Source organism: Capra hircus, chromosome 8 (genome assembly GCF_001704415.2).
Source record: "Capra hircus breed San Clemente chromosome 8, ASM170441v1, whole genome shotgun sequence".
NCBI lineage: Eukaryota > Metazoa > Chordata > Mammalia > Artiodactyla > Bovidae > Capra > Capra hircus.
The window spans coordinates 46,622,361-46,634,567 of NC_030815.1; the positions used below are offsets into that span (position 1 = coordinate 46,622,361).

General features: G+C 36.8%; 1 protein-coding gene across 11 annotated transcripts in view; it reads right to left on the minus strand.

The window, feature by feature from the left end:
- The window catches only part of TRPM3 (transient receptor potential cation channel subfamily M member 3), a 608,518-nt gene that overhangs the window by 132,399 nt on the left and 463,912 nt on the right, over positions 1–12,207 (minus strand). For all 11 annotated transcript variants that reach the window (XM_005683743.3, XM_005683729.3, XM_005683725.3 and 8 more), the window contains one exon: positions 5,319–5,391. In XM_005683743.3, coding sequence (XP_005683800.2) covers positions 5,319–5,391 — 73 coding nt within the window. The remainder of the gene's footprint in view (positions 1–5,318; positions 5,392–12,207) is intronic.

Sequence of the window (12,207 nt, forward strand, 5' to 3'; positions counted from 1 at the left end):
TAAAGAATCTGCATGCAATGCAGGAGACACAGGAGACCCGAGTTTGATCCCTTGGTTGGGAAGATCCCCTAGAGAAGGAAATGGCACCCACCTCCAGCATTCCTGCCTGAAAAATCCCATGTACAGAGAAGACTGGCAGGCTACAGTCCACGGGGTCACAGAGTCGGACACCACTGAGTGACTGAGCACGTAGACATGTGAAAGGGGGCGCTGTGGCTTCACGGTGGCTTTGGGATGAAGTGAAAATAAGAGTCCAGTAGCAGACGTAGGTCTGCATGGTCCGTACTGAGGTTCTAGTGCACATGGTCAATCTGCCCCACGACGTCAACATTAAAGACTTGGCTAAAGAGATAAAAACGAACCATCACGAAACAAGTGGATTTGGGGGTGCCTGGTTAATAGTGAAAGCACATGAGGAAGATTAAAAGTGGTCTCATATAGAGAAAGGTTTAATAATACCTTTGCAAAGAATCTACATTGTAAAAATTACGGAGTGAATTTCATCTCTAACTGAAATATTTCACTGTTTTCCAAAAGTTTACCTCCTATGCCCTTTTAAGCCTAAAATAAATATGCCACACATTTTGACTTTGGTGATCTCTTTTGGGAAAAATATCATCTATTTCCGTTGTATAATAATTAATAACTATGGTAACTCTGCATTGCACATATGTGATGAAAGTATCAATATGAATGTCCTTTTTTTGGTCTTAATAAGGCTATCTAGACAGTTTTGGGTTTTAAAAAAACAGTATTAAAAGGAAAGCAATCATGCATGTGTTGTTTAAGCTGCCTACACACAGAAAAAAGGGTGGGAAAGATCAAACACATAATTAGAAATAGTTTTTTAATTTTCAAAGCAGGGCCATAATAAATTCCCATAAAACCTATTCATGCATCATCTAAGTTTAAGCAAAGATAGTTTCTCGGTAAACATTTTAAGGTGCTAGTTACTTATGAAATGTATCTGGTGTAAAGAATTATTGGACATAAACTAGTTTAGAATATTGTGCTTCTCTGGTGGTTCAGACGGTAAAGAATCCATCTGCAATGCAGGAGACCTGGTTCAATCCCTGGGTTGGGACGATCCCCTGGAGGAAGGCATGGCAACCCACTCCCTTATTCTTGCCTGGAGAATTCCATGGACAGAGGATCCTGGCGGGCTACAGTCCATTGGGTCACAAAGAGTCGGACACGACTGAGTGACTAAGCACAGCACAACAGCGTTTTGCTTTATCAAGGATTAATCAAGCCATTTAAAAATGAGTTATTTAGCAAGACTAATTGTGTATTGATGCCAGTACTAGTTTGTAACAATAATCATGCATTTTCTAGTTAATAGAGTTGGAGGGGGATGCATTCAGAAGTAGTTTCAAAACATTAGATTTTATTTACTTTTATTATTCATTTAGTTTTTTAAAAGATACAGTTTTAAAGGAAAATGGCTCAGTAAATAGTGATTTTCATTGTTTTGTATGATTTAATCTAATCACTAGCATTCTTACTAGAAATTTTTCTAAAGTTAGAACATGGACTACTTTTCTTGGTATTTGAATTTTTATTCCAGTATTCTTGCCTGGAAAAGCCTGTGGACAGAGGACCCTGGCGGGCTACAGTCCATAGGGTTGCAAAGAGTTGGACATGACTGACTGACTGATCCTGTGCACATTATCCATGCCTGTGTGATTTATATAGACTCTTTAAATACTGCCTGTGGATGTTTTGATTATATCTGCACTTGGCTTCTACAGTTAATTCCATAAGATGCTTTTTCCTTTTTTTTGTTGCTTTGACATAAAGAAGTGTGGAGTTTTCTTGGCTACAGTCTGTCTATTGTTCAGATCCATAATATATGACAGCATAACTTATTTTTCCCTTAACATTAAAGAAAACAAAGTCCATACTTTATTAAGATTTTCCTAGTTTCAACCTAATGTTCTTTTTTTTTCTGCTCAAGAATATTACCCAGGAAACCACACTATTATTTAGATGTTAGGTCTCCTTAGGCTCCCTGGGGTTGTGACAGTTTCTGAGACTACCCTTGTTTTTGATGATCTTGACAATTTTGAGGAGGACTCTATCATTTTCGTACTCTCTTCTAAAATACTTTTCAGAAAATGAAGTAAGCTATAGAAGTTATTCTCTCTTTATGCCACAGATGAACTTTACCAATGAAGACTAAACCTAAAGAAAAAGAATTCCTCATTTATAGAGGACAGCTGTCATCACATATTTCACTTCAGTGCATGTACAGAAGTAAAAGAATACACACCCACATGATTTGACCTCTAAGCTGTATGAGAAAAGAGGAAAAAATTGGGAGTAACTCTATGCCCAGAAGGCTTCCCTGGTGACTCAGATGGTAAAGAATCTGCCTGCAATGCAGAAGACCCAGGTTCGATCCCTGGGTCAGGAAGATCCCCTAGAGAAGAGAATGGCTACCCATCACAGTATTTTTGTCTGGAGAATTCCATGGACTTTGAGCCTGGCAGATTAAAGTCCATGGGGTCACAAAGAGTCAGACATGACTGACTGAGTGACTAACACTTTCACTTTTTCTTTCTATGCACAGAAAGGATCAAAGAGTCACTTAAAATAACTTCTACTATGAGTAGATGTTTTCTGGCTTCATTGAAACTGCTGCATGGGGGATGCAGATAGGATAAGGTGACTGCCAGAGCAAGTTGATAAGCACTGGATAGTTTGTTAAGGTAAGTCTGGGGCCCTTTCCAGTGGAAATCTCTGATTGCTATGATTAAGCAGGGCCTGCCTGAGAAACAGAGGCAGACAGAAGAATGAGGGGATCTTAAATTCTTGAGTTACACTTCTTGCAGAATCTCTAGAGGTGTTTGAAGTTCAGAAGTGTTAATAGTGTCACAACTCCTCTGAGTAAAATAACCTGATTTAGCAAATAAAAATACAGGACTCCCAGCTATGTTTTAATTTTTGATAAATAACAAATATATACTTTATATACATATAATATATATTTTAGTGTAAGTATGTCCTATGCAATATTTGGGACAAGTTTGAGCTAAAAGTTCATTTGCTGTTGATGTAAACATTCAATGTCCTGCATTTTCTCTGGCAACTCTATTCTGCTCCTAGTCCTTGAATTCCCTGGGTGTATGAGTGAGCAGGGGTTGAGGGGAGGAGGCAGAACTGAAAAGCAGGAGAAGGATGAAGGGTGTACAGTCTCTGGTTTCAGATCACACATATCAGAGAGCCATTTCCTTAATGCGAAAGACAAATGTGATGTGACATGACCTAGTCTCAAAAGCTACCCCAGGGGTCAGCATTTGAGAAACTACGGGCTTCTCAGATCTCTGGAACAACTTTTTGACTCCCTTTTCTTTTCATTTTTGAACATACTTAATAAATCTGAATCACATAAATAGTATTCTTTAAAATATACAGATCCTAAAAAAAAAAAAAAAAAAGAAACTCAATGGGACAAAAAAGAAGCAACAGCAAATGTATATTTTCCTCGTTCATTCTTTTCTCCCCTAGGTGCTGAATCTATGGAGCAGTGCTTAGTTTCATCTCTCTCTCTTGTCTTCCTCTTTCCACCTTACTTCTGATTTTCTCAGATGATAGAATAAAAACTGAATTGCACAAAGGTTCCTTATATGTTAGATAATTGAAAACTAAGCATAATTATAAAAATTAAATGATAAACGATGTTACTTGTCCAGGCATAAGTTTTAAAATACATGGGAAGAAAAATTTAACAAACTAAAAGAGTTTGAAACTGATATAAATATATTCTTGGCCTCTAAGGAAGTCAGCAAAAGCATTACACTTGATATCCTTTACAAATCAACTGGGTTAAAATCAGAGAGCATTTCAAAGCCTGCACAAAATAGAGTTGACACACCATAATATTTTAATGGCATAAATTCCCATTAGCATCTACTGCTGCATAAGTAATGTTCATTATAGTGATTAGAAATGTTAATTTCTGAGAGCAATCATAATTTCCTTTAATCTTCTATGACTGTGTTTTTAAAACTGCAGGTTATGACCCATTAGTGTGTCATAAATCAATTTGGTGGGATATAATTAGCATTAAAAAGAACAGAATAGGTTAGAATTGAAAATATCCAATTTCATTGCATATAGTCAATGTAAATACTATTTTATTTACTTTATTTCAGCTTTCTAACTACATATGTGTAACTACTTGGTTATAATATAAAATGCATTTAATACGGTCTGTCACATACAAAACAGTTGGAAAATAAATAAATTCTAAGACTAATTTGAAGGTGAAGTACACTTGTCTCATAAATTGGTGAAAGACCAAGAAAATATTTTGAATAAAAGATATTAAGATGACTAATATTTTCACTGAGAATTGGGCCACATCTCCATTTACCCTGAGTTTTGGTTCAAGGAGATAAATGCGGTGTTTCACTTTTTTACTATCAAGGGACAAGGCATGCCTTTTACTTCATAATTTTTTATGATTCAGTAGACATGATTGAATTGTAGTACATTTAAATTTTACTGAGTGGCTTCCCTGGTGGTTCAGTGGTAAACATCCACTTGCCAATGCAGAAGACACAGGTTCAATCCCTGGGAAGATGTCACAACGCCGTGGAGCAACTAAGCCTGTGTCCTAGTGCCTGGAAACCCCAACTACTGAGCCCTCGGGTTGCAACTACTGAAGACCAAGTGCCCTAGAATCCATGCTCCACAACAAAAGAAGCCTCCCCAATTAGAAACATGCGTGCCGCAATTAGAGAGTAGCCCCTGCTCGCTATGACTAGAGAAAAGCCTGCGCAGCAACGAAGACCAGCACAGCCAAAAATTAAATAAATAAAAGTTTTTAAAAATTTTAAAAATTTCTGAAATCAAGTCACACTATAATAGGCCTATTATAGGGAAATTTAATAGCATTAAGAATGTATGGAGATGTATGGAGAGAGTAACATGGAAACTTACATTACCATATGTAAAATAGATAGCCAACGGGAATTTGCTGTAAGTCTCGGGAATTCAAACAGGGGCTCTGTGTTAACGTAGATGGGTGGGATGGGGAGAGAGATGGGAGGGAGGTTCAAAAGGAAGGGGATATATGTATACCTATGGCTGATTCATGTTGAGGTTTGACAGAAAACAACAAAATTCTGTAAAGCAATTACTCTTCAATTAAAAAACAAAAAAAGAATGTCTTAAAAGAGAAGTCCTTATGTTATCAATAATTGGATGTGTCATGGTATTATTTGGGATTATATCCACTATTAGGGGACATAAGATTGCTGTCTAATCCATTTAAATTACTTTTGTACTCCCTGTATATAGAAACTCTTTACCTTTGAGCAAAGCCGTCAGGATGGCTAAATCAATGTCCTGGTGTCCTTCTGATCCCATCCGAAATACTGTAATCTGCAATTTGAGACAAGGTGACCATTAGCAATACATTTTTTTTCCCTCAAGAGAAATGAAATCAATGAGACGGTATTTGAACACAGACTGTCTTAATATCTATAAGGTAGATTTTTAACCACAGAGAAAGCATATATGGCAAGAATTCAATTAGAGGCCTCTGCAATCCATTAAGAGGGAGATGCCTCAATAGCCTCCGAACAGAAACCAATTTAGATAATTCACTGATTATGGTTACAATCTCTGAAACCAGACACAAAGGGAAATGTCCCCCTTTATCATTTCAGCTTTAGAAATAAAAACTTACCAGATTTTCAAAAATGTGTAAGCCATAATTTAAACTGGGTTGAGAAATTAAGTGTTTTAAAAGTTAGTACGCCCTTCAGTAAAGGCACCATGTGCATTTGTGCATGTGTTTGTGTCTGTATGCGTTTGTGTGTTTATGCTTGCGTACAATATAGCCATCACTACATTCTCTCCTAGCAATAGCTACTCAAGGGTTTCAACACTGTGATGCGTCTAGATCCTTCAGTCCTCTCAGCAACCTTAACCCTTTTTGAGAATGACTTAGCAGTATCCAGGTGGTAAGAATGAAAAAGCAGGCAATAAAATAACATTTTTCTTTTTAATTTTGGTAAGAAAAGTATTCTTTGGGGATGAATGAGGAGGCAGAGAGTACAGAGGTAGCAGTGAAGGATTAAAACATGCTTAATGATAACAAAGATTTTTTTCAAGTCAGAGGGAAGCTACTTAAGGAAGCCAAAAGATTATTTGAATACCTACATTGATTGAATTACTACTGTATTCAATTGCTTTAGACTTCAAGTTTCTTTATCTGTAAAATGGGGAACTCATAGGGCTTACTTATTTCTAACTACATAGGAAGTAAACTTCATAGGATTGGCTAACACATAATTCTGGGGAAGATGGTTAAGGACAGGGAAGCCTTGTGTGCTTCAGTCAATCAGTCGCAAAGAGTCAGACATGACTTAGCAATTCAACAATATATAATTCTAATTTTTTTACCATGATAAAGAGCACAGGTACCTAGACTCACACACTGTTAAACTATCAGTTGCTTAGAAATCCTCTAGCCCACTGCCTGGGGACAGAGTCATTTGTTTACGGTCAGCATCAACTTAGAAGGACAGCTATGCCAGGAAGTCAGTAGCTGTCTCATTTCTATCTTGTGCCTTAAATACTGGGAAGAACTAAGGAAAGGAACAAGATCTTTGAGCACCTGACTCGAATGGGTTAATAGCTGCTTAACGATTCATATCTGTTCAGAGCCTGGGGTGAGTGTAAGGCAGAGATTACAAGTTGAAAAGCCTCACTGGCCTTTGAATTGAAAAATGTAAAAGATATAGAGGGAGCCAGGCAAAATCCACCTAAGTGATGTGTTTGGCCTCCAGGCCACAGCTTGGAGCTGACCTCTGACAGGGTGGAGGCGGTACTTCCGGCTCCAGCAGGTTTGTACTGCTGCATAAGCACAAGTTTGGCCAAAGTGCCATCAAGACATTCTCCCAAACAGCTCTTGATAACCCCAGAAAATCCACTTGGGAGTTGAGGGGCAGTTCTCTGTTTTGAACTCAGGAGCGCCTGAGTTGGGAAGAAAACTTGAAGTGTGCTTGAAGTTTCTCACTGCAGAGAGAACCAAGAGGCAAAAGTGGAATTTTGGCTAGACCTTTAACTTTTAAGCCAGGGCTGGCTAATGTCTGAAAGGTATTATTGTGTCCTGAGCTGGTAGCAAATTGCAGACTATCAGAATAACATCTCTTATTGTTTTAGAAGAATTCAGAAATTAGGCATCAAATCGAACTCCTTAAACATCTCACCTACTTGTTCTGCAGATGCCTAAATTCCACCGACTAATTAGAGATCCCACTTCAGATGCAAATTCTTCTGAGGCAGCAAATAGCTAAATTAAATTTATTCTGAAATAACAGATTACCAGGCTTTCTTTGAAACAGCTTTGAGGAGGGGAAAGGAAGGTTTACAGTATGGAGTAAACCTAAAGGATTTCGGGGTGGGGGTGGTGGAGACACAGACATTTGTGCTATTGTTTATCAAGGAACCTGAGGTGGCATTGTGCTCTGGGGCATCACAGATTTTCTGGAAAGCTGGTGTGGAGGGAATAGCTGTCCACCTGTCCATGCCCCCATCCTGGTATGCTTAGACTGAAGAATCTAAGGACCCCAGAAAGAGTCTGAGCAGAGGGAGACTGAAGGATCCAGAGATGAAATTTATTTCATAATTTTCCCTTGAGTTGACCTGATATATTATACCTCCACTCCTCTAAATCTTTAAATTTAAAATTGAAGTTAAAATATTTAAACTATCATTCAACTTATACGTCTTTCACAGAAAAAAAGACGAGTCAAACAAGAAAGCCAGAGTCATCTTCACCCACCACCCTTGGTGGTGGCAAAGATGCAGAAAATCAGATATTCTTAAGTATTCCTGGTGGAGATGTGAATTGAAATAGTAGTTTTGGCATATTATAGGTTGATATAAAGTTTCTTGGTTTTAATGTATTATTCAGTTCAGTTCAGTAACTCAGTCAGGACTGACTCTTTGCAACCCCATGGACTGCAGCACGCCAGGCCTCCCTGTCCATCACCAACTCCTGGAGTTCACCCAAACTCGTGTCCATTGAGTCGATGATGCCATCCAACCATTCTGTCCTCTGTCATCCCCTTCTCCTCCTGCCCTCGATCTTTCCCAGCATCAGGGTCTTTTCCAATGAGTCAGTTCTTTGCATCAGGTGGCCAAAGTATTAGAGCTTCAGCATCAGTCCTTCCAATGAATACCCAGAACTCATCTCCTTTAGGATGGACTGGTTGGATCTCCTTGCAGTCCAAGGGACTCTCAAGAGTCTTCTCCAACACCGCAGTTCAAAAGCATCAATTCTTCGGTGCTCAGCTTTCTTTATAGTCCAACTCTCACATCCATACATGTCTACTGGAAAAACCATAGCCTTGACTAGATGGACATTTGTTGGCAAAGTAATGTTTCTGCTTTTTAATATGCTATCTAGGTTGGTCATAACTTTCCTTCCAAGGAGTAAGTGTCTTTTAATTTCATGGCTGCAATCACCATCTGCAATGATTTTGGAGCCCCTCAGAATAACGTCAGCCACTGTTTCCCCATCTGTGTCCCATGAAGTGATGCGACCGGATGTCATGATCTTAGTCTTCTGAATGTTGAGCTTTAGGCCAACTTTTTGTCTCTCCTCTTTCACTTTCATCAAGAGGCTCTTTAGTTCTTCCCTTTCTGCCATAAATGTGGAGTTATCTGCATATCTGAGATTATTAATTATTTCTCCCAGTAATCTTGATTTCAGCTTGTGCTTCATCCAACCCAGGATTTCTCATGGTATACTCTGCATATAAGTTAAATAAGCAGGGTGACAATATACAGCCTTAACATACTCCTTTTCCTATTTGGAGCCAGTCTGTTGTTCCATGTCCAGTTCTAACTGTTGCTTCCTGATGTGCATACAGGTTTCTCAAGAGGCAGGTCAGGCGGTCTGGTATTCCCATCTTTTTCAGAATTTTCCACAGTGTATCGTGATCCACACAGTCAAAGGCTTTGGCATAGCCAATAAAGCAAAATAGATGTTTTTCTGAACTCCCTTGCTTTTTCGATTGTCCAGCGGATATTGGCAATTTGATCTCTGGTTCCTCTGCCTTTTCTAAAACCAGTTTGAACATCTGGAATTTCACAGTTCACGTATTTCTGAAATAGTAGCATATAATATTTTGCTAATTGTTGTTAAATAAGTAATAAAAAACAATTAATTAATGTATTATTATTTAACAACAATTAGCAAAATATTATTTGCTATTATTTTATTTAGAATCTTTGTAATTATGTTAGTAAGTGAGGTTGGTATATGTCACCATTCCTCTTGGTTTTTGTATAAGGGTTACGGTATATTTTCGGTATGAATTGGGAAGCTTTTTAAATTTACCTATGCCCCAGAACAATAAGTGTAATGAGGGAATTCTCCTACAGGCAGATTTAGAAGAATGTTTATAAGCTATCTAGCACTGAAGCATTTTTAGGGATAGATCACTGATCTTCTTTGTAAATTTTCAACAGCTATTAATCAGGTTAGATTTTCTGCCTCTCCTAGGCTCAATTTTATATATTTTCTGATGTAGTCAAAGATTTCATCTAGATTTTCAAGTTTGTTGGTATACAATTATACACATAATTCTCTTATTTAAAAATCTCCTTTATATTTATAAATCTATGGACGTTTTTTCATTCATCTTTCATTTGATCAAAATCACTGTCATTTTAAAGAATCAGATTTTCATTTTATTGATCAATAGTATTACTTAAAATTTGAAGTTACTATTCTCTGCTCATTATTTCTTCTGCTTTTGCTTCCTTAGCTGTTCTTTTCCTAGAAGTTGACTTCCTGGTCAATTTATTTTCATTGTTCCTAACAAATCCATTTATATGTTTATGTATCTCACATGTTTTTATATGCCTTATGCAATTTTCATTACTTTAAAGTATATGCAATTTATTTTCTCTTAAAATTGTTTTAATACTAGAGAGTATATGTACATATATATTTATAACATTTTCTAAATGTATTATTTTGTTCGAAAAAAGTGTTTACTCCCTACTTTCTGGGTACAAGTTCGATATTATATATAGATTACATACTACTTTTTATTCAAATATCTACATATTTACTTGTTTCTTCTTTCTGATTACTCATGTTAAAATCTATTAGGTCACAGTTATTCCTTGAAAGTAAGCATTATTTCCTTTGTATGTTTTGAAAGTTTTTATAAATATATACATATTGATAAAAAAATTTGTGACAATCTGTTCTTGGTAGATTGAACTTTTAATCAGCATATAATGTCTCCTTTTCCTATTTAATGCTGTTTCTTTGTATTGTATTTTGTTTTACGCTAATATTGTAGTTGTCACACATACACTTATAGGAGATCAGGATGTGTCTGGTATATTATTCCATCTGATTTTCACTTTTCTGTGGTCATTTTGTTTTAGCTGTGTATCTTGTTAACAGCAAGGCTAGGTGTCTTTTCTAAAACTCAAATAGAACCTCTCTCTCAAAGGCAGAAGTGAATTCAGCTACATTTAATTACTATTTTTTGGTGTGTTTTCTTTCGTCATATTTTTGTTTTCCATTGTCGAGATCTTTTTATCATTTTCCTTCTGCACCTTCCTTTTCCTTTGACAGTATCATATATTTGCATATATCATACATACACATGGCAAAAACAATTCCAACAGTATAGAAAAATATTTGGTGAAAATTAACTGTATCATTTCTATTGTCAGTTTTCCAGCACCCCTTTAGAAAGGTAGCCAGCATTATTAGTTGTAGAGATGCTCTATACACATATATAGAGAAGTACATGTGTCTCCCTTTCACATAAATGGTGGCAAGTTGTACATGCTGCTTTATACTTCACTTTTTTTTTCCACTTGACAATCTATCCTGGAGACCATTCCATTCAGCCACAAGGAGATGTGTACCATTATCTGTTCAGTGCTTAATGTTTCATTATATGCATGTACTTCTATTAATGAATATATGGGTTGTTCCCAATCTTTTGTCATCATTAGCACCACTACATGGGATACCCTTGTATGCACATGGCTGAATATATCTATAGGATAAAATTTGTAGGTATGGAGCTTCTTGGCCTAGTTAATCTGAGAGGAGCTCTTTAATTCATTATTCTGATTCTAATCCCAGGACTCTCCTGCTATCTTTATTTTGATCCTTTATGATAAGTGAAATATCTTAATTATTTAGAAAACTATAGTTTCTATACCTGCTTTTAATAATCCAGAAATTACTTAAAATTTCTTATCTCCTAATATGTTACCCTTTTCCACCTTTGTCCATGCTGAGCTCTGATAGGGATGCATTTAAGGAATATATTTTTTGTCATTTTGGTTTTCTTGTCATTTTGAAGGGTAGAAGAGATAGTCATGTGTGTTCATTCTATCAAATCTTGTTAATGCAAATTTTAATAGGAAAAAATTTTAAATTAGGTAGAAGTCATTAATCTAATTATTTTAAAGGCAATTTAGTAAATGAAGCCTGATTTTCTTGTAAGACTGGTATTTTCCACATGCAGCCTAAAATTGAGTTGACATGGTTGGTTATTTTGTCAAAACACTATGAAATATAGAGAAATTAATGCATTCTTCAAGATTTCAAAACAACAAACATCAAACATTTTTGTTAAAGAAAAACACAACTTTCTCCCAAGTTCAGTTTAACATTTTATGTCTTTAGCTCGCTTGTGGACAGATTGCCTTAGCTTGGGTGGTGGAATTCTGATTCCCACATGAATGCAAGTTCAGTTGTTCAAGATGAGATGATTTCGCTGTTCTCTGCCCTTCATCCTATCTGCCCATCAGCTTCTCTGCTTCAGTTCTTGCTTCATTTTGCACCCCTTTCAAGTCAAGAATTTGTCACTCTCACCCTCTGCATACAAGTGATTCACTGAACACACCTTTGCTGAGCTTCTCTGTGCTCGGCACTGTTTAGGATCTGGGAACAGAGCAGTGAATGAAACTGACAAACAAGTCCTGCCTTCACAGAGTGTAGTCTAGTGAGGAGAGACAGAGGGAAAGCAACTTAACATATGACATGTCAGATTGTGGAAAATGACATACCGCAGTGCTTCTCACCGTTAATGTCTTTCTCCATCCCCACTATCACATCATTGCTCAGTCTGTAGTACCTTAACTACTCCGGTTGTTTCAGTATTGGTCTTTCCATTCTATTCCCCATGCAGCTATTTAAGC